Raw genomic sequence first — 26,956 nt, forward strand, 5'->3', positions numbered from 1 at the left:
AAGCTTTATATCCATATTAAATTTGTTGAATTAACTACAGTTAAGTTAATGACATAAGTTAATATCCTTGTTCATAGGAAATGTACATGGAAGTATTACGAGTTCAAGGAGTATGATATATGACCTGCTCTCAAATGTTCAGAAGATGATAAATGGGTAGATAGATAATTGATAGAAAGATAACAGATACAGTTGAAAGAAAGGTGGGGGAGGGAGGGAGAGAGGAAGGAAGGGAGGAAGGAAGGAAAGAAAAGAGAAAGAAAGGTATTGCAAAGGTAGTAAAATGTAAAATTGGTAGATACGGATATCTGGGGTGGAGGGTGTTGGAATTCTCTGTATGGGGTTTGTATTGTATTTGCAACTGTCCTATAATGTTTGAAATTATTTCAAAAAATAAAAATAAAAATAAGTGAAGTCCAAAACCTACAACACAGATGAGCCTTACAAACATTATGCTAAGTGAAGGCAGACACAAAAGAACAAATATTGTATGATTCTACTTACATGAAAACATCTAGAAAAAGCAAATTCACAGAGACAGAAGGTAGAATGGAAGCTTACCGGGGCTGAGGAGATGGGGAATGGGGAGTGACTGCTTAATGGGTACAGTTTCTGTTTGGAATGATGAAAAGGTTTTGCTACGGATGGTGGTGATGGTTAGCACAGCATTGTAAATGTAATTAATCCCAGTGAATTGTGCACTTCAAAAATGGTTAAAATGGCAAATTTTATTATATATGTTACCACAATAAGAAAGGTTTTAAAACTGCTTCAAGAGCAATTATGAGCATGCTTAAAACAAATGAAAAGCAGGAAGTCTCTGCAAAGAAATAAAAGACACAAAAAAGAACCAAAAGGAAATTTTAAAACTGAAAAAATTCAATAACTGAATTTAAAAATTTACTGGAAGGACTCACTAGCAAAATGAAGACAAGAGAGGGAAAGAAAATCAGTTAACTCAAAGCTAGATCAGTAGGAATCATCCAAGCTCAACAATGGAGACAAATAAGATTGAAAAGAAAACAATCCCAGAAGGAGTCCCAGAAGGAGAACTAGAGCTGAAAAAATTTTTGAAGAAATTATGATGGAACAGTTCCCAAATTTGGCAAAAGACATAAACCTACAGATTCAAATATGGGAAGAGGAGGGTGAGAGAAAAGAGAAAATAAACTCATCGATTGCTGCACAGGTAGTTGATGGGAGTAAAAAAATAAAATACCATTTAAGACTGTCAAACCAGATAGTAAAAAAGGGAAGGACATTACAAGAAGTATGGGTATAAAGGAACTCCTACATCAAAAATACAAATCTTCTTAAATACCAAAAGAACTTTTAAAAAGAGAAAAGAAGGTCCATTAAGGAGAGAATAAAACACAGAAATTATAACAGAATAATATGACAGAGTTGAAACTAACATATCAACCATATTAATATATGTGAATGGGCTTAACTCACCTATAACCAGAAAAGATTCTCAAACTGGCTCCCAAAACAAGTCACCTCTACACTGAATACAAGAGATGCACCTAAAGCAAGTAATCCAGAAAGGCTAGAAATAAAGGAATGAGCATAGGCAATTCAAGTAAGTGATAACAACAAGAAAGCAGGGGTTGCAATCCTATTATGAGATCAGTAGAATTTAGATTTAAAAAAATTTTAAAAGACAAAGAAGGGCTCCTAATAAAGCTAAAAGCCACAATTTACAATGAAGATACAATAGCAATAACATCTATACACAAATAACACTCCAATCACCATTATAAAGCAGAAACTAAAAGCCACAAGAAAAATATATAAAAACATACCAAGAGAGAGGCGGGGCAAGATGGCAGACTGGTGAGCTGTATGTTTTAGTTACTCCTCCAGGAAAGTAGGTAAAAAGCCAGGAACTGCGTGGACTGGACACCACAGAGCAATCTGTCTTTGGGCATACTTCATACAACACTCATGAAAACGTGGAACTGCTGAGATCAGCGAAATCTGTAAGTTTTTGCGGCCAGGGGACCCGCGCCCCTCCCTGCCAGGCTCAGTCCCGGGGGAGGAGGGGCTGTCAGCTCCAGGAAGGAGAAGGGAGAATTGCAGTGGCTGCTCTTACCGGAAACTCATTCTACTGATTCAAACTCCAACCATAGATAGACTGAGGCCAGACACCAGAGACTCTGAGAGCAGCCAGCCCAGCAGAGAGGAGACAGGCATAGAAAAAAAACAACACGAAAAACTCCAAAATAAAAGCAGAGGATTTTTGGAACATCAATCTAATACCAAAACCAGGCAAAGATGCTACAAAAAAGGAAAACTACCGGCCAATCTCCCTAATGAATATAGATGCAAAAATCCTCAACAAAATACTTGCAAATCGAATCCAAAGACACATTAAAAAAATCATACACCATGACCAAGTGGGGTTCATTCCAGGCATGCAAGGATGGTTCAACATAAGAAAAACAATCAATGTATTACAACACATTAAAAACTCGAAAGGGAAAAATCAATTGATCATCTCAATAGATGCTGAAAAAGCACTTGACAAAATCCAACATCCGTTTTTGATAAAAACACTTCAAAAGGTAGGAATTGAAGGAAACTTCCTCAACATGATAAAGAGCATATATGAAAAACCCACAGCCAGCATAGTACTCAATGGTGAGAGACTGAAAGCCTTCCCTCTAAGATCAGGAACAAGACAAGGATGCCCGCTGTCACCACTGTTATTCAACATTGTGCTGGAAGTGCTAGCCAGGGCAATCTGGCAAGACAAAGAAATAAAAGGCATCCAAATTGGAAAAGAAGAAGTAAAACTGTCATTGTTTGCAGATGATATGATCTTATATCTAGAAAACCCTGAGAAATCAACCATACACCTACTAGAGCTAATAAACAAATTTAGCAAAGTAGCGGGATACAAGATTAATGCACATAAGTCAGTAATGTTTCTATATGCTAGAAATGAACAAACTGAAGAGACACTCAAGAAAAAGATACCATTTTCAATAGCAACTAAAAAAATCAAGTACCTAGGAATAAACTTAACCAAAGATGTAAAAGACCTATACAAAGAAAACTACATAACTCTACTAAAAGAAATAGAAGGGGACCTTAAAAGATGGAAAAATATTCCATGTTCATGGATAGGAAGGCTAAATGTCATTAAGATGTCAATTCTACCCAAACTCATCTACAGATTCAATGCAATCCCAATCAAAATTCCAACAACCTACTTTGCAGACTTGGAAAAGCTAGTTATCAAATTTATTTGGAAAGGGAAGATGCCTCGAATTGCTAAAGACACTTTAAAAAAGAAAAACGAAGTGGGAGGACTTACACTCCCTGACTTTGAAGCTTATTATAAAGCCACAGTTGCCAAAACAGCATGGTACTGGCACAAAGATAGACATATAGATCAATGGAATCGAATTGAGAATTCAGAGATAGACCCTCAGATCTATGGCCGACTGATCTTTGATAAGGCCCCCAAAGTCACCGAACTGAGCCATAATGGTCTTTTCAACAAATGGGGCTGGGAGAGTTGGATATCCATATCCAAAAGAATGAAAGAGGACCCCTACCTCACCCCCTACACAAAAATTAACTCAAAATGGACCAAAGATCTCAATATAAAAGAAAGTACCATTAAACTCCTAGAAGATAATGTAGGAAAACATCTTCAAGACCTTGTATTAGGAGGCCACTTCCTAGACTTTACACCCAAAGCACAAGCAACAAAAGAGAAAATAGATAAATGGGAACTCCTCAAGCTTAGAAGTTTCTGCACCTCAAAGGAATTTCTCAAAAAGGTAAAGAGGCAGCCAACTCAATGGGAAAAAATTTTTGGAAACCATGTATCTGACAAAAGACTGATATCTTGCATATACAAAGAAATCCTACAACTCAATGACAATAGTACAGACAGCCCAATTATAAAATGGGCAAAAGATATGAAAAGACAGTTCTCTGAAGAGGAAATACAAATGGCCAAGAAACACATGAAAAAATGTTCAGCTTCACTAGCTATTAGAGAGATGCAAATTAAGACCACAATGAGATACCATCTAACACCGGTTAGAATGGCTGCCATTAAACAAACAGGAAACTACAAATGCTGGAGGGGATGTGGAGAAATTGGAACTCTTATTCATTGTTGGTGGGACTGTATAATGGTTCAGCCACTCTGGAAGTCAGTCTGGCAGTTCCTTAGAAAACTAGAGATAGAGCTACCATTCGATCCAGCGATTGCACTTCTCGGGATATACCCGGAAGATCGGAAAGCAGTGACACGAACAGATATCTGCACGCCAATGTTCATAGCAGCATTATTCACAATTGCCAAGAGATGGAAACAACCCAAATGTCCTTCAACAGATGAGTGGATAAATAAAATGTGGTATATACACACGATGGAATACTACGCGGCAGTAAGAAGGAACGATCTGGTGAAACATATGACAACATGGATGAACCTTGAAGACATAATGCTGAGCGAAATAAGCCAGGCACAAAAAGAGAAATATTATATGCTACCACTAATGTGAACTTTGAAAAATGTAAAACAAATGGTTTATAATGTAGAATGTAGGGGAACTAGCAGTAGAGAGCAATTAAGGAAGGGGGAACAATAATCCAAGAAGAACAGATAAGCTATTTAACGTTCTGGGGATGCCCAGAAATGACTATGGTCTGTTAATTTCTGATGGATGTAGTAGGAACAAGTTCACTGAAATGTTGCTATAGTATGTAACTTTCTTGGGGTAAAGTAGGAACATGTTGGAAGTTAAGCAGTTATCTTAGGTTAGTTGTCTTTTTCTTACTCCCTTGCTATGGTCTCTTTGAAATGTTCTTTTATTGTATGTTTGTTTTCCTTTTAACTTTTTTTTTCATACAGTTGATTTGAAAAAAGAAGGGAAAGTTAAAAGAAAAAAGACAAACAAGGAAAAAAAAAAAAAAAAAAAAAAAAAACAACGATGTGGTGCCCCCTTGAGGAGCCTGTGGAGAATGCAGGGGTGTTCGCCTGCCCCACCTCCATGGTTGCTGACATGACCACAGACATAGGGGACTGGTGGTTTGATGGCTTGAGCCCTCTACCATAAGTTTTACCCTTGGGAAGACGGTTGCTGCAAAGGAGAGGCTAGGCCTCCCTGTATTTGTGCCTAAGAGTCTCCTCCTGAATGCCTCTTTGTTGCTCAGATGTGGCCCTCTCTCTCTGGCTAAGCCAACTTGAAAGGTGAAATCACTGCCCTCCCCCCTACGTGGGATCAGACACCCAGGGAAGTGAATCTCCCTGGCAACGTGGAATATGACTCCCGGGGAGGAATGTAGACCCGGCATCGTGGGATGGAGAACATCTTCTTGACCAAAAGGGGGATGTGAAAGGAAATGAAATAAGCTTCAGTGGCAGAGAGATTCCAAAACGAGCCGAGAGATCACTCTGGTGGGCACTCTTACGCACACTTTAGACAACCTTTTTTAGGTTCTAAAGAATTGGGGTAGCTGGTGGTGGATACCTGAAACTATTAAACTACAACCCAGAACCCATGAATCTCGAAGACAGTTGTATAAAAATGTAGCTTATGAGGGGTGACAGTGGGATTGGGAATGCCATAAGGACCAAACTCCACTTTGTCTAGTTTATGGATCGATGTGTAGAAAAGTAGGGGAAGCAAACAAACAGACAAAGGTACCTAGTGTTCTTTTTTACTTCAATTGCTCTTTTTCACTCTAATTATTATTCTTGTTATTTTTGTGTGTGTGCTAATGAAGGTGTCAGGGATTGATTTAGTTGATGAATGTACAACTATGTAATGGTACTGTAAACAATCGAAAGTACAATTTGTTTTGTATGACTGCGTGGTATGTGAATATATCTCAATAAAATGATGATTAAAAAAAAAAAAAAAAAAAAAAACATACCAAAAAGAGGAGATTTTAATATACTATTGTCAGTACAAAGGAGGTCAAATAAAAAAAATCAGGCCATACATCTTATGAATATACCCTGAACTATACCCCAATAATGGATCACATAACTTGCATATAGAACATAAAAATCATGTATTAGGTCCAAAGAAAACATCAGTAAATTCCATAAAGGAGAAACATTACAAAACTAGCATGAAGGAAAAAAAAACAAACAAAAAACTCCCTAGACATTTATAATATAAAAACAAAAAAGCTTTTCCACCTGGAAATTTAAAAGTCTTTTATTAAACAACTCTTGGGGAAAAGAGGAAATGTAAAACAAAATTAAAAATTTCTAAAAAATTTAATGAAAACATCACGTATCAGAATCTATGATATGTATATAAAGCAGTTATCAAAGGAGAATTAATAGCCTTAAAATTTTACCTTATAAACTTAAAATAATAAAAATAAATATATCACAATTCAAAGGCTAGAAAAAGAACACAGCAAATCTAAAAGAAAGCAAAAGGAAAGAAATGATAAATACAAAAGTAGAAATTAATGCGAACAGAAAACTCGTAGCTGTAATTATACATTCTGTTTCTTTTAAAAAAATTACAAAGAAAAACTCTTTGTTAACTTAATCAGAAAAGGAGAGGGTGAGGGAACACAAATACGTAAAATAAGAAATGGTGGCAAAAATAACCCTTGAAACAGCAAATTAAAAAAATAAAATCACACTGAGACTACTCTGCAAACTTTGATATTCAAAGACAGTTGAAAACCTAGATGAAATGAATAATATCCTAGGACAAATATTTACAAAAACTGACTCCAACAGAGATAGGAAGCTTAAACAAGCCATTTCCATAGGAAAAATAGAGAAAATTATTAAGGAACTAACTCTACAAAAAAGTACCAAGACCCAAAAGGTTTCATGGGGGTTACTCAACCAAATCTTCAAAGATCAGATGGCCCCAATGCTAAAAATTGCCCAGAGCACAGAGAATGAAGGATCCGTAACATTACTACCTAAACTTTACCAAGGCAGCAAAGCATAACATTTGTAACTACAGCTTAATAAAGATAGCACAAAACACAAAACTGTAGGCTACTACCACCTGGTTGACTACTGATCCAAAAATCCTAAATAAAATATTAGTAGGCAGGAATCCACACCACATTAAAAAAATAATGTATCATAATGAATTGAGGCTATTCAAGGAACACAAGGACAGTTCAGTATTAAGAATTCCAATAATATAAATCCCTTAACAGAAGGGGGAAAATCATATTATCTCCACAGACACCGAAAAATTCAATACACATTTCTAATAAAAACCTCAAGAAAATAGGAATTTATGGAGTTTCTTAACATGATAAAATACATGTAACAGATAAAATCTAGACACAACCAAAGAAAAAATTGCTAAGACTGACCACATAAAAATAAAAAAGTTTGCATGGCAAAAACATCACAATCAAAGACAAAAGACAAACCAGGGAAACATGTGAAGCAAATATCACAAATAAAGGGCTAGTATCCTCAGTATATAAAGAACTCTCAACAACTACAGAAAAAAAAAATCCAATAGAAAAATGGGCAATAAATATCGACAAACTATTTGAGAAGATATAAAAACGGCCCTTACACATAGATCACGTTCAACTTTGCTTACAAGTGAAATGCAGATTAAAACAGTACAAATTGAAACTAAGACACCATTCCTCACCTATCAGACTGGCAAAAACTTTCAATGTGACAACACACACTTTTGGCAGGCTACAAAGTCACAACCACTTTTGCACATTGTTGCGGGGCATGCAAAATGGTCCAGCAAGTTAAGGTGGAGAATTTGGCATTATGTAACAAAATTACAGAAGTATTCACTGTTTGACCCAGCAAAAAGAAATTTACCCTGAAGATATACCTCTAATAATACAAAAACAATGCACAAGATTATTCATTGCTACATTATTTGTATTTGTAAAATTCAGGAAATGTCTAAATGCTTATTGATTGAATAAACTGCATCTATAAAACAGAATACTCTAAAGAACAATATTAGTTGCCTTGCCCTGTAATGTTTTAGAATGTTTAGATGAAACTTTTTTTCATTACTCAGCCCCTACTATTAGCAGATAACCAATTTTTTCTAACGAATACACAGAAGCCTAGAAAAACGAAATATTTATGGTTTCTAAGCTGTGATCAGCTAACGGTTTACAGTGGGGCTCCATGGAAACATCTCAAAGGCTGGTTCGGGAGGTGGGGAAGGTAAGCTAGAGGCGAGGTCTTATGCACCCCCCAAACTGCAAAGACTCTTCCAGTCTCACCTCTTTAATTTTTTTTTTTTTTTAATATACTGGGCCATCACTGAAAATTTCATTTTTAAAAAGCTTTATAATTTTTTTCCTTAGCAGTATTTCAGATGCTTGAAGACTGCCAGGAAGCTGATCTCTAGACAACAGTAGGAGACGGACGAGGACACACACACACACACACAGACTGACAACTCTATAGGGTCTCTATTTTGAACTATCTTCGTAAAAACTGGTATCATACGAGCCAAGGGAAAACCTTTACAAACAAAATTCTTCCAACATAGATATTTTCAGTTAAAAGAGTTTCATTGTTTTTTGTCACCTCCAGTAAGTCTGTTAATAAATAATGTTCTGTTAGGCACCATTGCTGAAAACTGCTATTAACAAGTACAACATTTCCTAGAAGACTAGATATCCATGGAATTTTAACCTCACACAGGCTTCCAAGACAACTAGAGTTGAACCAAGTTACACACAATTATGTATATTTCATCCTTACATGTAGCAAAGGGTTAACTCAGCATGTTTAGGGTGCTCAAATTCTACATATTCCAAAGAAAGGACTGGCTACTGCTCAGCTCCGGGGAGATAACCTCTGGGTCTTTGGATTATCCTGTCTGAGTGTCTTTGTATACATGAGAGCTTGGAACATGCCAGACAGTTTATGCTAACAACATGATTTGTGCTGAAAGCCTGTTTTTGTTTATCTGGGACCCTGGACCATGCTGTACCAATTTGAAATCTGGGGGTGGGGGACACTGGGGACTGAATAGCTAAGGTTAGTCATGTGGGCACTCCATGCCTACATGATTGACCCCCAATAAAAACGCAGGCTCAGGTGGGCTTCCCTGGTTGGCAATGCTTCATATGTGTTGTTAAACACGGTTGCTGGGAGATTAAGCGCTGTTCATAAGTCTCCAATGGGAAAGGAAAAGTGGAAGCTCATTCCCAGTTTCTCCTGGACTTTGCCTTATGCACCTTTTGCTTTTGCTTGTTTGAATTTGTATCCTTTCGCTGTAATAAAATGTAGCTTTGAGTATAGTAGCTTTCTGAGTTCTATGAGTCCTGCTAGTGAATCACTGAAACTCAGGATAGCCTTGGGGATCCCTGACACACTTATCACTAAGTGTCACCAATAATCAAGTCTCAGCACATTGCCAATCTGCTACAATTAATTAATTTCATTTGCACTAGCAGTAAAATAAGCTAGATATGTATCAAATGTTAGGTGACACCCAAAATTGTCTAGGCATGTCAAGCCATGGATAAACAACCTCAGAAAGGACAACTAAATGCTACAGAACCACTCCCATAGTATTAACTGTAAGCAGCATAATAACTAGAAAACAAATGAACACAGACTGACCTAAATTAGTCTAGATTTCTCCTATAGTCCTCAGGATCAATACTTAGCTTTCCTTCTAATATATCCTAGGCGTATTAAAGTCCAAAACCTACCTTATTATCTCCAAACTCCGGACCAGCTTCTTCTCCAGCATTCTTATTTGCCACGGCTTCAAAACTTAAGTCATTCCTGCTGTTTTATACCTCTTCTTACAGCTACTCTTGTTTTCTGTTGCATCCTACCCTAAATCTCAAGTTAGAAAGCTGGGTATTATCCTCGACTCCTCTCTTCTCTCACAACCCATATCAAATCCAGCAAATTTTGCCATCTAAACTTTTCTAACGTCTCCCTTTGCCATTTTATTCCTAATACCTTGGACTCTAGTATTGGCCCTAATTTTCTCTCATCCAAACTATCACCAAACTGTCTTCCCAAATCCAGTCTCCCCTAAAATCTACATTCCAAGTAGCAGTCTGAGCTATGTTCTTCAGCTCCCTGCCAATGTTCTGCAGCCTGAGCAATGTTCCTTGCAGTCTGAGCAATGTTTTTCGGCTCCCTGCCAGGTACATAAAAAGGAAATGTGGCTCCTGACACAGTGCAGAAGACCTGTATGATCTGGAGCCTGCTAAATCTATGCCTTATTGCCACTTTTTGCTTCATAGTTTTTTAAGCTTCCATCTCTCTGTTGTAAAAACTCCTTTGCTGGTTTTTCTTTCTCTGCTGCCACTGCTCAAATGCAGGGAATTCTTTAGCATTCCATTCTTAGCCCTCTTTCTGAAATTCAGCCTCCATCAGGCAATCTTATTCAATGCCCATAGTTTCCTCATTCCTTTATACTGATAAATCCCAAATGTGTACTGTCTATTGCTTCTTGGAAATAATGCCTGGGAGTAACAACAGGTAAATGAGGCTCAACGTGTCTGTTCCACAATAAACCCATCACCTTTCTCGACCAGCCTCATTCCTTTGCTTTATCCTTTCTGATGGTTCATGGTGTAATTACCCACCATGGTACATTTTACTTGTCTCCAGTTCTTTCCCTGCCCAGTTCTACTCACGTCAACAACTAACTCCGAAATCTTCCTCTCCTAAACATTCCTATATTACTGTTTCTAGATCATACGTTTATCAACTTCCTTAGATCTACTATGATAGCAAAATAGGTCTACCTACATCCAAACTTTCCCCACTCCACACCCTCCAGACCTTTCCTAAGTTATTTGTCCAGAACAGATATCCTCCGCTTAAAAATCTTCAGTGATTCTGCACTGATTAAAAGAAAAGCCCCAAATCCTTAATGCAGGATTCAAAACCCTGCACAACCTAACTCCTTCACAAATGTAGGGGGTTATTAACTATCTGTATTCTCAAACCCTCCATACATTCTCTTGAGTTTTAATATCCTGCCCTCATGTTCCTGAAATGACTTTTTCAACTTGAAAAAATCCTATTCATTCTAGTTTTATGACCTTAGGCAAATTACTCAAAACTGAGCCTTTTACCTCATTTGTAAAACAGAGATGATGCTATCAATCTCAGAGAACTGTTGTGAGGATTACATGAGTTAACACATGAAAAGGGCTTCATGCAGTGCCTGGTACATTTCTAACTCTCCATAAATGATATTAACACGACCATGTCTGTCACCTGTCACTACCTTCCACACCATCCACTCCTCACAGTGCTCATCTCAAATGCTACCTCCTCCTCAGTGAAGCTTTCTGATTTGCTAGATGGAATTATTTCTGCTCCCATGTTCTAGCACTTTGGTCATTCTTCCAGTATGTTTTTTTTTTTCCTTGTTTGTTTTTACACCTGTCATATATTTGTGGGATGTGATAGGAAAGAGCGTAGACCTTGGAACTGGCTTCAATTCTCTGGTAAGGCTCTTATTCACTGTATGACCTCAGTTATTTAACCTAAGTGAGCTTCAATTGAAAAACAGGGTAATAAGGATGCTTATCAGATAAAAGGAAACTACAGAAAGGGATTCAGTATAATGACTTCTTGAGAAATGTTCATTCCCATTCCTCTTTTTACCTGTTCTTCTTTTTAATGCATTTTTCAAATGTGAACTTTAGCATATATACCTAACAGTGATAACTTTCAAAGAATGAATGAACAAAGTAGTTAAGAGAGTAAATTTCAAAGAATGTCATGGGTCACAATTCCACAACTTCATCACCTGTTCTTAATGTCAAAGTCTTAGAGAACAGGATCTCTGTTTTCTCTACCTTTGAGTCTACACCTCATGGCACAATTCTGACTTGAGAAGAACAATCAGTGACTGTTTGCTAAACTTGACAAATATACCTATAACCACACTATTTTATCACTTTAATATCTCTGCTCTCCTATAAACACAACCAACAGATAGTGGAAGCTTTTATTTGCCTATAATTCTATAAGGTCCTGATGATATATCAGATATTTTGCTTATTTTCCTTTTAATCTTGGCTGTCAGAAAGCTCAGAACTAAACTTAGCATTCAACAGCAACAACTAAATTTTTTGTGTGTAATTTTACTTCCTTCTTCCTTTCAAGATATTTACTATCTTCTAGGATTTTTGTTAAGTCATTTTATAACCATTTTGAAATACACAGTATATAAACATCTTTTACTTAATTTTATGACATTTTACAAATAAAGTGACTTTATTTATCTTTAAAACATTCCATCATAAGAGCTTAAAGTCCTAAAATGAACTAGAAAAATGTGACTCAATTTTCAAAATATAAATATACAACAAATCAGAAAGAGAACGGGTTGGAACAATAGAAGCTATATCACGAAATTTATCCAATGTTTTATTCCATGGGAGAATAACATTTTGCCTTGCTGCATTCAGGAGAATTTCCAGGTTGCCTAAATATCAAATTAAACATCATGCCAAAACACAGCCATTGAAGGATTGTCTAAAATGCCTTTGCACCCAATACTGTACCTCAAAAGGTGCAGCCTGGGAGGCAGTGTGGTTTAATGCAAAGAGCACAAGGTCCATCAGAGACCTCAGTTTGAATTACCAACTCCAACCCTCACTAGCTCTGCACATTGGACAAATCACTTCACTTTTCCCAGAGGCTCAGTTTCTTCTCATTCTGTAAGATGGGGACACTAATCCCTGGCTGCCTGTTGTAAGGCTCAAACGAAATAATGATGCTTTATAAAATTTTAACCATCTTACAAATATTAACACTTAAAAATACTACTAATGATACAGATAAATAAATAAACTACATGTGTGATACCTTACTCAAAGGTGAAGTTAGCATTTCTGCTGTCTGGATGATTTAAGCCATAAACATGATCTAACCTTAATCCTATTTTTAAAGACTTATACACTGCAGGAGCTTGAAAGGTTAATAAAATACATGCTGACACTTACTTAAAGGCTAAAGAGTAAAACATGCCTTCCAGTCCCCATCAAGAGCAAAACTCAAATCTAAGTTTCTGTTTTACTTACATTTATGTCTGTATGGTATATGAGGACACATAATGCTGGCAAAATCTGAGGAAAGAAGATAGATGACAAATAATACAAGTTGATGATTATAATTTTGTAAAAAAAAAACTACTACTCAAAAGGCAGTTTGTGATCAGAGAGACAATTTAGATTTGTTTAAATCTCTTCTATTAGGAAAATGAAAATTTGATATGATCACTCTGAAAAACCAGAAGCATATTTCAAATATCAAATTTAAATGTCCAAATAATTCTGGCAGAGTTTAATTTACCTTAAAAAAACTTTTAATTTACCAAAAAAATTTGTTATCAAGAAACTTCTTTATGACAGATAATGTCAAGTGGAAAGAATGGAGATGTAAGTATTAACAGCATAGCTACTTCAGAAAAACTACTCTTAAAACTGCCATCAACATTTCACTTACCTTCTTAAAATAAAAATAAGATTTTTAATATAAGTTACTTGACTCAAATTAAAGTTTTTTTTTACTTCAAACTTAGTCAAGAAAATGACAGGTAATACATCTAGTTGCATAAGACTTTGTGTTTCTTGAATTTAGGCCTTATAGATCCTCTTAAAAAAAAACTGGATGGGGGAAACAGGGGTGGGTAGAAATCACACTAAAAACTCTTTCAATAACAACAAAAGGTGGCATAAAGCTGGCTAAAGATAATCAACTATAAAATTATATACCCAGCATTTCTCTACATAGTTAAATGAATAAAGGTTACATAGGAGTTTCAGAAACAATATACTCAGGTCCATTCATAAACTAGATGTAAATGGAAAAGTTTTTACTTTGCTTTACGAGATTTCACACAAAGTATGTCAATTTTAAGACCACTGATTTTGTCAGACATCAAGGGAAATTTCAATTGGAATTAATGCAAACTCACTCAAGAACATATGCATGTTTGTACACTAGTTTCATCTTTACTAGCCGCTTATTTTTTCATCATGTGTTAAATTAACAATGCAATGCAGTAATAAAACTGAGATTTAAAAAAATATTTTTTATGTTTTTATTTTAATTTTTAATAATTTTTCTTTTTATAAAAGTAGTCATTAAAAATAAGAATTGGGAATGGACTGGCATCCTTTCAGGTGCTACAAGTTGCTAAAAAAATGTAAAAATATGGCACTTCACTTTGAAAATCTTGTACCTGCAATGAAATCAGTCTATACATTATTTCATTCCCTGTGCATGAAAACCTAAAGCATAAACATAGGGAAAATATACCATCTGGCCTTTACAATTCTTCATTTACCTCCTGAACTGTCTCCATAGGCGGTGGGGGGTCCTTATTCCTGCAGAGATTGACAATGACCCATGTGACGTTCCGAAGGAAGGTGATGGGAATGGAAGGATTGATGAAGGACAGAAGAGGTTTGACAACTCCCAGTGATATGACATAATCTCTACATTGAGGACCATCACCTACAGAAATGAAAATTGTATTTAAAAAAAAATTACATTCAAGATGAGAAAGTCTGAAATGTATGCAATGGCTCATGTGGGGACACTGATGGTCTATGTTTCCTCACCATAAGTCAAGGGCATCAAGAGTTGCTGCTTCTCCAGATTTTGAATTGGAGAACATAAAATTTAATCTCCTCATCCTGATAGCAAATTGCATCATTCTTATCAAAGAGTTACCACCTTAAGTTAGTATTGTGAGGTAGGAAGATAGTCAATGCACATAAATTTAGAGGAAACATAGCATGTAATGGCTATGCCAATGTAGGAAAAAAGTTAATTAAGATTCTTTATGGGAGTCTTTTTCAAACCTAACTGCAACTCACCTATGATGTTTCCCAAAGCCCATACTGCTTGTTCACAAACATTCTGATGTGGTGAATGGAGAAGTCTCAGAAAAAGAGGTACTGCATCTATAATAGAGAAAAAAATAATATTTATACTGGCAAAAAGTTGAAGAGTTTATAGATTTGAGACTAAATAAGTTGATAAAATACACAAAGCCTGGCACATTGTAATAGTCCAATTATAGTTCACGTAATGAATAAATGTGTCAAATACCATTTACCCTAAAAATAATCAATTTTAGTATTTTCCCTTACTAACATTTGAGTAACGCAGACATTGATGGTATCTAAAGGTTACTATAATATCAATAACTAAAAGAAAACAGCAGCATGGAGTCTTACCTATAAGAAGAGCCTCTACCTCAAACATGTAACCTCAAAATATAATATTTTAGTCAATGTAATCCCCATTGCTGATATGGGATTACTAAGAGAACTGATTAAGCCCATATCAAGTCTACCTTATATTTTTAAAAATTTATCATTATAATCCTTATGCTTTACATAAGTCACATGTTAACCATACTAAGCATAACAGAAGCTAAATCACTTTTTCTTAAATTGCAATCACGTACTACCTCTAAGATTTTTTTGCTGTACCTGTGCACTATATGTATTATTCACTTAATATTTTTAATAAAATTGACTCATTTTTAACAGTTTTACTGTGATACAATTTACACAGCACAAAATTCCCATTAACTATACAATTGCATGGTTTTTAGTATTTACAGAGCTGTGCAGCCATCACTACAATCTAATTTTAGCCCGTCTCCATCACCCCCAAAAGAAATCCTATAGCCATTGGCAGCCCCATTCCCCATCCCCTTCCCTACTGCCTCCTCTAGCCCCTGGCAACCATTAATCTACTTTGTCTTTAAGGATTTGCCTACGCAGGATATTTCATATAAAAGGAATTATATAATATGCTTTTTTGTGTCTGGCTTCTTTCTGAGGTTCACCCATGTTGTGGCATATATCGGTACTTCAATCAGTACTCATTGGATGGCTATACCACATTTTATTTACCGACTCATCAGGTGATGAACAGTTGGGTTATTTTCAATATTTGTCTATTATTAATAATGCTGCTGTGAGCATTTGTGTACAAATCCTTGTATGGACATATGTTTTCTTTTCTCCTGGGTAAATATCTAGTAGAGGAATTGCTGGGTCATATGGTAACTCCACGTTTAACCTGTCTTCCAAAGTGTTTGTACCATTTTACAATTCCCACCAGCAATGTATAAGGGTTCCAACTGACTCAAATTTGTAACTTAACTAATTTTATTTCTCACTTTGTAAGAAGATGACCAGCATTACTTACCATAAACAGAAGATGAACAAAATATATACACAATGAAAACAAAAGATAATTATTAAATGGTATCTACTAATCACCATTTGAAAGCGCTAGTCTAAGGCCTGTTCCATTTTGGTTACAACTAACATCTAACTAGAAGACGTTATTGAAATACCTGAAAGAAAACTGGGGGAATAGCATTTTCACTACATAATTCAACAAAACTTACTGTTACATTATATACTACTTAAACTCATCGTGAGTACCACCTTAAGTCAGGTAAGTCTCCCGCACTTGAAGAAACAGTGTACTTAGTAACAACCTGATGGCATCTAGTTCTTTCCAAAGAGCTTTTGTCATTTTGGATCAAAACAATATTAGTTTGCCCAGTCTTGAGGCAAGCAAAAGAAAAAAAAAAGTTAGAAGCTAAAAGGTGTAAGACACTGAATAATTTGGTGGTATCAGAGACAGAAATATAAAACCTTGTATTAGGAAATGGTCTGTACCCCAAATATAACACTTTATTCACTTTTTAGTAACTACAGTGAAAATTATCTAATGATAGATTAATGATAGCCATGTGAAAGATATTGTCAAAAGCAACTTATAAAATGCACCAGTTTAAAAATTTTACAAGATCAATTTTAGTCTTTGCTACAAAACTCCATTTCCTTGTTATCATTAAAAAAAAAATCCAAACAATTCAACAATAAAAAGATAAACAGACCAATTAAAATATGGGCAAAAGGACTTGAATAGACACTTTTCCAAAGAGGATATTCAAATGGCTAAAGTGTCATCAGGGAAATGCAAACCAAAACCACAGTGAAATATCATTTCACACCAACTAGAATGGCCATTAAAAAAAAAAAAAAAATTACAAGTGTTGGGGAGGATGTGGAGAAATAGTAACACTCTTCATTGCTGGTGGGAATGTAAAATGGTGCAGCCATTGGGGAAGACAGTTTGGTGGTTCCTCAGGAAGCCAATCCCTCTTATAGGTATATACCCAAAAGAATGGAAAGCAGGGATTTGAACCAACATTTGCACACCAATATTCATAGCAGCAGTATTCACAATTGACAAAAGATAGCAGCAACCCAAGTGTCCATCTACTGATGAAAAGATAAACAAAATGAGATGTATACCTAGAACGGAATCTTATTCAGCTGTAAAAAGGAATGAAGTCCTGATACATGCAAGAACATGGCTGAACCTTGAGGACACTGTGATGAGTGAAATAAGCCAGACACAAAAAGACAAACACTGTATGATTTCACTGATATGAACTAATCATAATAAGCAAACTTGTAGAGTTAGAATCTAGAATATAGGTTACCAGCGGATATTAGGGGTAGAGAATGGGGAGCTAATGCTTAATTTGTGCAGAATTTCTATTTAGGTTGATTATAAATGTTTGGAAATGGATAGTGGTGAATGGTCGCACATTACTGTGAGTGTAATTAACAGAGTGAAACGATGTGTGTGAATGTGGTTGTAGAGGGATGTTCTGGGTCATGTATGTAACTGGAAGGAAAGTTAAAGGATAAAACATGAGACTGTACAACACAGTGAACCCTGTTGTGGACTATAGACTGGGGTTAATTGCACATGTTTAAGAATGTTCTTTCATGAATGATAATGTATGTACAACACTGATACAAGGTGTTAATAATAGGGTGGTGTATGGGAAAAAAATACACCTCATGTAAACTATGGACTATAGTTAATAGTACTATTTTAATATTCTTTCAGCAATTGTAACAAAGGTACCAAACTAATCGAAATGGTCAACAATGGGGAATAATATATGGGAGTGCTATATTTTTTAAATGACTTTTCTGTCAACCTACAACTTCTCTAATTAAATAATGATGATGATGATGATGATGATGATAAATCCAGAGAGTAAGGAAGTTAATTTACTTACTAGACTGTACAACAGCTTGTGTCTGTGCAGAAGTTCCTGATGCTATATTAGTTAGCGCCCAAGCAGCTTCAAACTGTAATGAAGGACTGTAAAAAAACAAACATCTTTTCAGAGACATCACCAAATTTATGAACCTCAGATCTATATGGCTGTCCCTTACCTAGTCCTTGAATTTCCCCTTCTTGTACCTAATTGCCTGTTGATTATCTCTACCTGGAGATTGGCTCCCAAAGCCATTAGTCACTTTAAACCTGCTTCTTTATCCCCACTGGTAGCTGCAATATTTAGCCAGACATTATTTTTCTTGATTCCTTCCTCTTCCAGAGACACCACATCTAATCAGTAAGTCATGACATTTTACCTCCTAAATATTTCTTACATTTATGTCCTCATCTCTAACAGCATTGCACTAGTTTAGGCCTTCGTCACCTCATTTGAATTACTGCTACAGTCTCTAGGCTGGCCTTAAAGCAGAGTCCCCATCTCACTCACCACACCATCTGCTTTTCATACTGGAGATATGAGGCTACATAATTTCGCTAAAAGGATGAGATCATTAAAATCTGGAATACTGAGGAAGACCTCATAAAGAAAGTCAAAATTGAACTAGTGTTTTGAAAGACAGATGGAAAAAGGAAGGCACTAATAGCTGGAAATATAAATAAATAAAAGTATCATGGGTAGAATGATTATGATGTGTATGGATGGCGAGAAACAGATCAAGGGAACTGAAGTCAAGGAAATATGCAAAAATATAATAAGGGATGAAATCGAAGGGTAGATCATCTAAAAGGGCATGTGTGTGTTGGAGGGGAAGGAGGAAGAGTGTCTCATATCCCAGGTTTTAGAATTTGGAATTTATCCTACAGACATAGTAAGAATAGGGTGTGACCGAAGGTTTTGAAAAGGGGAGTGAAAAAATCTTGGAAGCAATGGTATGCTGAAAGGGATAAAACATTAGAGAGACCTGTTAAAAGACAACCAGAAATTATCTTCATTAAGGGTAGGAAAGACAGCTGAAAGAATATAAATTCCCGTAAGGAGAATACAAAGGTAGGAGGGGATAGCAGTGAGCCAAAAATTAGAGACAGACAACTAAGATGTTGCCATCAAAAGCTTAAAGAGATATAAGTAGGAAAAGGTTTCAAGGAGAATGAATGTGAAAGATAGAGCAAGCAGTAAGTAAGGAAAATATACTCCACACACAGACTGAAAGGACGGAAGAGAAGAGAAAATGGAGTAGCAGATCAGAACACCATGATGAATTTCAGCAGAAGGCAGGGAACAGAAATGTAGAGGCAGGGGAGAAGTAAAAGGACAGTAAGAGCAAAGATGACAGATGGTCCATATTGTCCCAGATTGGAATGAGAGTTACGTTGTTCTATGTGGTTTGGCCGAAAACTAGAAATAGAAGCCTCGAATGAGAAAAGAGAAAAATGTGAAAAATAAAACTACAAAGCCAGGGCAAGTCTTTGAAGATGGCACGTGAACCAAGAGAAAGAGAAGAGGACATAGAAAAAAATGAGTATAACAAATAAACAATAAATGAACACATGTTATAAACTTGATACTGTGTAAAGTGTTTTGTATATATTATATCCACTCCTAACAACCACCTAATTTTCATAGATGAAGTATCTGAGGCTCAGTGACTCATCCAAAGCCAGGTGGATACTGGTCAGCAGCAAATCCTGGATTTAAACCAGGGTCTACTTGGCTCCAAAGTCTTTCACACTGTAACACCACTTCCAATGACAAATCCATAAAGTCAAATCCAAACCACTGATAATTTCCTATTTTTGCCATGAGTGATGGTTACATAGGTCTGTGTTTTATAAGTATCCATTAAACTGTCTACATTTTAGCATACTTTTCTGTATATACATTATGTTTCACAGACATATCCACACAAATGAATCCATGCCAAAGACTGAAAGGGAAAGGAAAAAAAAAGGAAGAAGAGCGGTAGACCAAGAACAAAGAAGGGGCCCTAGAGGCAGAGGTAGGACTGAACTGATTTTTTAAAAGGCTGAAATAAAACCTACCACTACTTAAATAAACTTTGCTATAGAAAATACACATGACAGTATAAAAAATGTGTTAAGAGCCTTTTGTGGGAGGGGGTAGCACACAGTGAAAACAGAAGGAAGTATTTTAAATACTAAAAAACCCTTCAGTGGCAATATTTATATTGCACTATTCTTATCTAGTCAACTGAAAATCCCTTAGACAGCATTTGGCAAAACATCCCAAGTATCAGTTTGATCCTCCTATTTTTTTCTAAATTGTGGTAACATATATATTAAGACATAATTTTCCATTTTAACCATTTTTAAGTGTACACTTCAGTGGTATTAATTACATTCACAATGTTGTGCTGTCACCACCACTATCCATTGCCGAGGCTTTTTTATGACCCCTAACAGAAAGTCTGTAAGTCCAAATGTGCTTAAATGAGAAAACTGCATTTGTTTCAAAGTATTTTGGAAACTTACATGCTCTCCAGTTAATTCAAGCTGATGAGGTTTCAGACACACCACTGACATATCCCTAAATGCAAATGGAAATGGGGCCCTTACCTCAAAAGGTATCAGTGGTATTATCCCCTTCCCTTCTGGATAAGTATAACCTGCTCCTTATTTCTAAGTCACCACAAACAAAAAGCATGCTGTTGGACAACTAATCACGGCTCAGCTGAAATACTCCCAGGGTAAGAAAGAGCCCTTCAGTTCTGGACGCCATGCATGGTGACTCAGCCAAGAGGTTACTCTATATATAGACTCATAAGCAAAGAGTGACTCAAACACTATTTGGGTTTCAAATATTACTAATCAAAGCAACTAACAAATAAAGACTATAAATGTTTGGGATAAGTTAGAATAGGCAATAAACAAAACAGGAGCTAAAATTTTCCTAGAAAATACATACATACTTCATAAAAAAGGAAGCATTTCAGATCTGCTGGGTATGACCATACAATAATAAAATTACATAAAAATGCATGATAACTGAAAAACACAATGAATGCAAAAACAAATTGAACCCATTGGTTACATAAAAATCCTCAAGATTATATGTCAACTGGAAAAAAGTGAATAAGGAGTCAAATTCATACTTACTTATCATCCCTTTCTAGACATTTGACTAGAATTGGTAAAATCCCAGATTTTATTAGGTCATCAATTGGTGGGTTTCTGTCACTGGATAATAGTTTTCTAGAAAAAGAAGTTTTACAAATTAATTGCTATAATTTTCAAACTGTGAACAGAAATAACAATACACTAGATCTAGACTATCAGCTAAGACACTCTAGACATGACATAATTCTCTCTCTGGACAAATAAGCATTACCTTGCGGCCTGGACAGCACTCAACTGGACCACTGGGTTATCGCTTGTAGCATTCTGCAACACCAAATGTAAATTTCAGAAATTAAAAAAAAAAATCAATTTTTAAACACTTTAAAATAAGAATATTAATTTAATAACATACCTGCAATATAGCTTCTAGTGTTACATTTTGCTTAAAAAGAAAAAAAGACAGTTCAGCAAAAAGTTTATTTGCAAATTTAATTCATTAGTCTGTGTGCTAAAGTTAGTCAACATACCTTAATTATCATTATAAAAATGGTCTTACATTAAAAATGAAGTTCTCCTGACTATTAAAAATGATTTTAAAGAACTTACTGCTTTAAAGTCAGCATCAACATCTGAATCTTCTAAACTTTCTTCTTGGGGAACATTTCTCTTTTTCAGTAAGTGCTCATCTCGTTTGTTCTGAAAGGCAACCAATAAATGGTTAAGAAGTCATTAAGGCATCTGTTAATGAAATAGCCATTAAAATTATTTCAGCTTTATTAGACAACTGTAAAACAAACACTGAAGTTCTACATAAGAATAACATGAATTAACTGTGCATATTGCAAACCAAAGATAAAGCCACATTGTGGCTTTGGCAACAAAATCTCTCCTGTCTCTCTCTCTTCCTCCTCTCTCCCTACCTCCCTCTCTCTCTCTCTCTCTCAAACACACACACACACACACACACACACACACACACAGACACACAGTTTATTAAGCACCAACTGTTTTGACCAATGCTGTGCCTTCTTCAGTGAAGATTTAAATTTGGGGTACAAAACTATTACAAAAGTCTAGCAAATGTCATTAATATGCCAGCCTTCATCTATTTATTGGTAATGGTTACCTCAAGCAATTTATTAAGAAGCCAGCTTAATGGGAGTCAATACTCAAATGTTAAGGTTTGTATGGTTTTTTAAGGGGTGTAGGTTGTGAGATTTAAACTCTTGCTGTCTGGCTTTTAAAAATAAGAATTCTTTACTAACAAATATATTTCTACATTTTACGCAATTTCAACTGGTAACCTGTGCCATTTCACATAATATATAACTGTATAAATCATTTAGTTTTCTTATCTATAAAGTAAGGTGGATTTAAATCATAATAAATTAGATCAAAGAACTGACTAAATGACTTCTAAGATCCTTTTCAATTTGAAATTTCAAGGAGTATTCTATCTAGATTTTAATATAATATTTACAGAAGTGTTTGATTTTAACAGAAAAAGTTATTTAGTATTCATTAAAAATGATGCCAAAATTCAGGTCAAGTGCAAAATAAAAACTAGAAATAAATCTATATTTGACGCTAATTGGCTTATCTGCATGACATTTATTTTTGTGTTGTGTATACACAAGCATATTTAAACTGATACTTACATGTATGCTAATCATGAGTTTACCAACTTCCACTTACATCACAGCATACTTGTTTGTTTAGTAACTATTCAATGATCAATTCTAAATCACATATTTTTAAATTAAAACATCTAACAATATTAAAATGTATACACTGATATTTACTTAGTATCAATTGCCCCCCACACACAATATATATATTAACAGTGGGAAAACTAGGCAGACACCATCTTAACCAAGTGACAAAGGTTATTTTATTATCACCAGTAACGAACAAAATAGCCTTTGCATGTCTTTGGATTGATGCACCGAGAGAACATCACTTCCGTGTGATCGTGACAAAAAATGTATGTATATGCAACTTGAGGAAAATCAAACAAACCTAAATCCACCTTCTACAAAAAACTGTTATGGAAGATAAAGAAACACTGGGGAACAGTTTCAAATTAAAGGAGACCAGAGAAACTTGACAATTAAATGCAATGTTGTGAACAACTGGTAAAATGTGGGTTGGGTCTGTGGATTCAATGGTAGAATTTTATTTATGCAAACTAAACAACTGTACTGTGGTTACATGGAAAGGTGTCTGTTTTTAGAAAATACAAACTGAGGTATTAAGTGTAATGGGACCTCATGCCTGCAACTTAACTGGTTGAGGGAAAAATATACATATATATATGAAAATTACAAAGAATAGAACAAATGTGGAAAATGCTAACAACTATGGAAGCCAGGTGGTGCGTGACAGGTATGAAAGCATTTTTGTACTGTTCTTGCAACTTCTCTGTAAGTTTGAGATTATTTCAAAATTTAAAATACTTCATAATTACACTTTGTGATTTGTTACGTGTTAGTTAATTTTAAAATCTATTACATTATATGGTAATTTTTAATGTCCTTTGGAATTTTAAAAGTTTCAACAAAACTTATCTATTGACAGACATACCAAAAAAAGAAGTACTCTAACCCTGATACCAATTTGTTTTCCTTCTGTTTCCCCCCAACTTTCCCAGAACTTGAACAGTCAAGCTTCCAAAGGGAATCTTACTCCCTCCATTCCTCTTCCCCCCAAGTATTTCAGGCACAAAAGCAATACAAAGCATAAATACAACTAATGCCTCATATACACACATTCCCAATCCAGGGGAGGAGAGGATTTCACCATTATCTATGATGTTTGCTGTTCCTGTTTGGAAGATACACTTGATCTGGTAAGGAAGCTCTATTCCTATCCCAAATTGACTATGATTGCTTTTTCTATTCTTTTAAAACCATAAATGGGTACTTACTTTCATCAAATGGTGCTTCTTTTGCATCTAGTAATGAACATATTTTTACCTTTCAGCTGTAAATGTGGTAAACTAGTAGACAGATTTTCTAATGTTAAACCAACTTTGCAAGTCCTAGGATAAACTGCTCTTGGACTTTTTAAATTTTAATTCAATACTGGATTCAAATTACTAACATTTCACTTAGGATTTTTTTTTCACCTATATTCTTATGTGAAACTGGCTTATAAGCTGCTTTCCCATATAGCCTAGGTTGGGTTTATTATTATCAGAGAAGTTGTAGGTTTACAGAAAAATCATGCACAAAATAGTTCCTATATATTACACTCCTCCCCGCCACCATCATTAACACTTTGCATGAGACTGCTACCTTTGTCACAACTGAGGAAAGAACATTATAATTGTACTACTAACTGTAGTCCATGCTTTATACTAGGGTTCACTGCCTTACACAATCCTATGTTTGGTTGATTGGTTAGTTGGTTTAGTTTTTATTCTAGTTATATATACATATACACACACGAACACACACACACCCTAAAATTTCTTTAACCACCTTCAAATACATAATTCACTGCTGTTCTGTTCACAATGTTGTGCTACCATCCCCGCCATCCATTACCAAAACTTTTCCATCAACCCGAACTGCAACTCTGAACAACTTAAGTATTAACTCCCCATTCCCTACCCCCACCCCTGGTAACCTGTATTCTAGTTTCTGACTCTGTATTTGCTTTTTCTCATTATTTCCTATCAGTGAGATGATACAATATTTGTCCTTTTGTGTCTGGCTTATTTCACTCAACATGATGTCTTCAAGGTTCATCCATGTTGTTTCATGTATCATTTCTTTTTATGGTTGAATGGTTTTTGGTGTCACAGTTTCACTAGCCTCATAAAGTAAGGTGGGAAGTGTTCTCTCTTTACCTTCGCTGTGACCATTTAATAAAGCTGAAATTGTTACATAAATATCTGCTGGAACTTCACCTATAAGACTGCCTTGTTTTTAGGCCTACTCAGATTTCTCACTTCTTCTTGAGTCAGCTGGGTGAATGATTTTTTTCCCTAGGAAAGTGTCCACTTCCCTCTCAAGATTCAAATTTATTGGCATGAAGTTGTTCACATTAATACTGTGGTAATTAGTTGCAAAAATCACAATAATTCTCCTCTCCATATCTACTGGGCAGTCCCCTCCTCCGCTGCTTGGCTGTGTGACTTCCTCTGCCAATGGGACATTAAGCAAGCAGACTTGAGATGTGCTTACACACTGGGGCATGTCCACTCTTGCTGACCTTGCAATCCTGAAACCACCAGGTGAACAACACTGAGCTAGAGTGTGGGACGATAAGAGGCTGTGTGGAAGACAACCAAGGTAAGGTTCTAACAACCAGCAACCATAAACTTGAATGAGACCATCCTAGATTATCCTGTCACCAAACAATCCACGAAGGAACCAGAGATGAATGAGGGAGCCCAGAGGAGATCAGCTGAATGGGCCCAGGCCAGAGGAACCACTCTGCCAACCCACAGAATTGTTAGGTGAATAAAACTATGCAGCAAAGACTAACTGAGGTACTAATGATTAAACATTGATGCTATATTTAAAGAAGTTGGAGGACTCACACTTCCCAAATTTAAAACTTATTACAAAGCCACAGTAATCAAAACAACAGGGAACTGGCACAAGAACAGACTTATAGACCAATGGAACAGAATAGAGAGCTCAGAAGTCAACCCTCATGTTTACTGCCAATTGATTTTTGGCAAGGTGACAAAGACCACTCAATTGGGAAACAACAGTCTCTTCAACAAATGGTGCTGGGAAAAACTGGATGTCCATTTGCAAATATATGAGGACTCCAACCTCACACCATATACAAAAATCAACTCAAAATGGATCAAACACCTAAATATAAGACCTAGAACTATCAAACTCCTAGAAGAAAACATAGGGAAGTATCTTCAGGACTATGTGTTAGCTAATGGTTTCCTAGACTTCACATCCAAAGTACAAGCTAAAAAAGAAAAAAATAGATAAATGGAACCCTGACTTTATCATGAAAGTAAAAAGAAAACCTAGGAGGGCGGAGCAAGATGGCAGCATAGAGAGGTGTGGAATTCAGTTAGGACTCTAGAGCAACTAGTATATAACCAAGAACAACTAGCAAATAATCTGGAGCAACTACTGGGAGACATCCATGAATGGACGCACATTGTACACCAGCCTGGAACGGGTGTAGCCACAGAGATTGTAGCACAGAATCGTAAGTAAAGCTCTGCAAAACCAGAATCAGCGCGAGGCCTCCCCCCTCGGGACAGGGCAGGCTGAGCTGAAACACTGCTATGTGATAAAAAGAAACAGGTTACAGGGAAAGTAACGCAACCAAGCACCAACTGCAATTTTATTTAACAAATTTGGACTACTGAATACAAGCTACAAGCACAGATAATTGTAGGGTGCAGGAAGGGAAACAGGTTCCTTCCAGTAGGGAGGAGTCAAGACTCACAGGAAAAAAATACATAAATAAATAAAAACAGAGACTTTTGGAGGCAGCTAAGCTCAGAATACTGGAAGACGGCTGTGTCCCAAGAAAAGGGGTACAGAGAACTGGGTACCAATTGCACAAGACCTGCGAAACTGAGGAGCTGGGGACTGGTTCTGAAAAGGGGTTTTGCTCTTTTTCCTTTTTTTCTCTCGCATTCTAAGCAGCCCATTAGAGACAGCAGCAGGCATTTTCAATTCCATGCTGACCCAGGCAAGGGTGGAGTTAACAGAACCAGAAAGACAAAGGAGGAATTCAAGTGGAGAAGTGAACTCCTTAGGAGTTTTATTTTTATTAAGAAAAGGGGGTGGGACTGGCTCA

At 36.0% G+C, this 26,956-nt stretch overlaps 1 protein-coding gene across 1 annotated transcript in view; it reads right to left on the bottom strand.

Annotated features, from left to right (window-relative positions):
- The window catches only part of KPNA3 (karyopherin subunit alpha 3), a 105,120-nt gene that overhangs the window by 18,285 nt on the left and 59,879 nt on the right, over window positions 1-26,956 (bottom strand). The window contains exons 3-10 of the mRNA XM_037800106.1: window positions 21,773-21,862; window positions 21,579-21,608; window positions 21,438-21,490; window positions 21,206-21,301; window positions 18,087-18,172; window positions 14,833-14,919; window positions 14,298-14,467; window positions 13,030-13,074 (exon numbers count right to left, since the gene is read on the bottom strand). Coding sequence (XP_037656034.1) covers window positions 13,030-13,074; window positions 14,298-14,467; window positions 14,833-14,919; window positions 18,087-18,172; window positions 21,206-21,301; window positions 21,438-21,490; window positions 21,579-21,608; window positions 21,773-21,862 — 657 coding nt within the window. The remainder of the gene's footprint in view (window positions 1-13,029; window positions 13,075-14,297; window positions 14,468-14,832; window positions 14,920-18,086; window positions 18,173-21,205; window positions 21,302-21,437; window positions 21,491-21,578; window positions 21,609-21,772; window positions 21,863-26,956) is intronic.

Source organism: Choloepus didactylus, chromosome 12, assembly GCF_015220235.1.
Source record: "Choloepus didactylus isolate mChoDid1 chromosome 12, mChoDid1.pri, whole genome shotgun sequence".
Taxonomy (NCBI): Eukaryota; Metazoa; Chordata; class Mammalia; order Pilosa; family Megalonychidae; genus Choloepus; species Choloepus didactylus.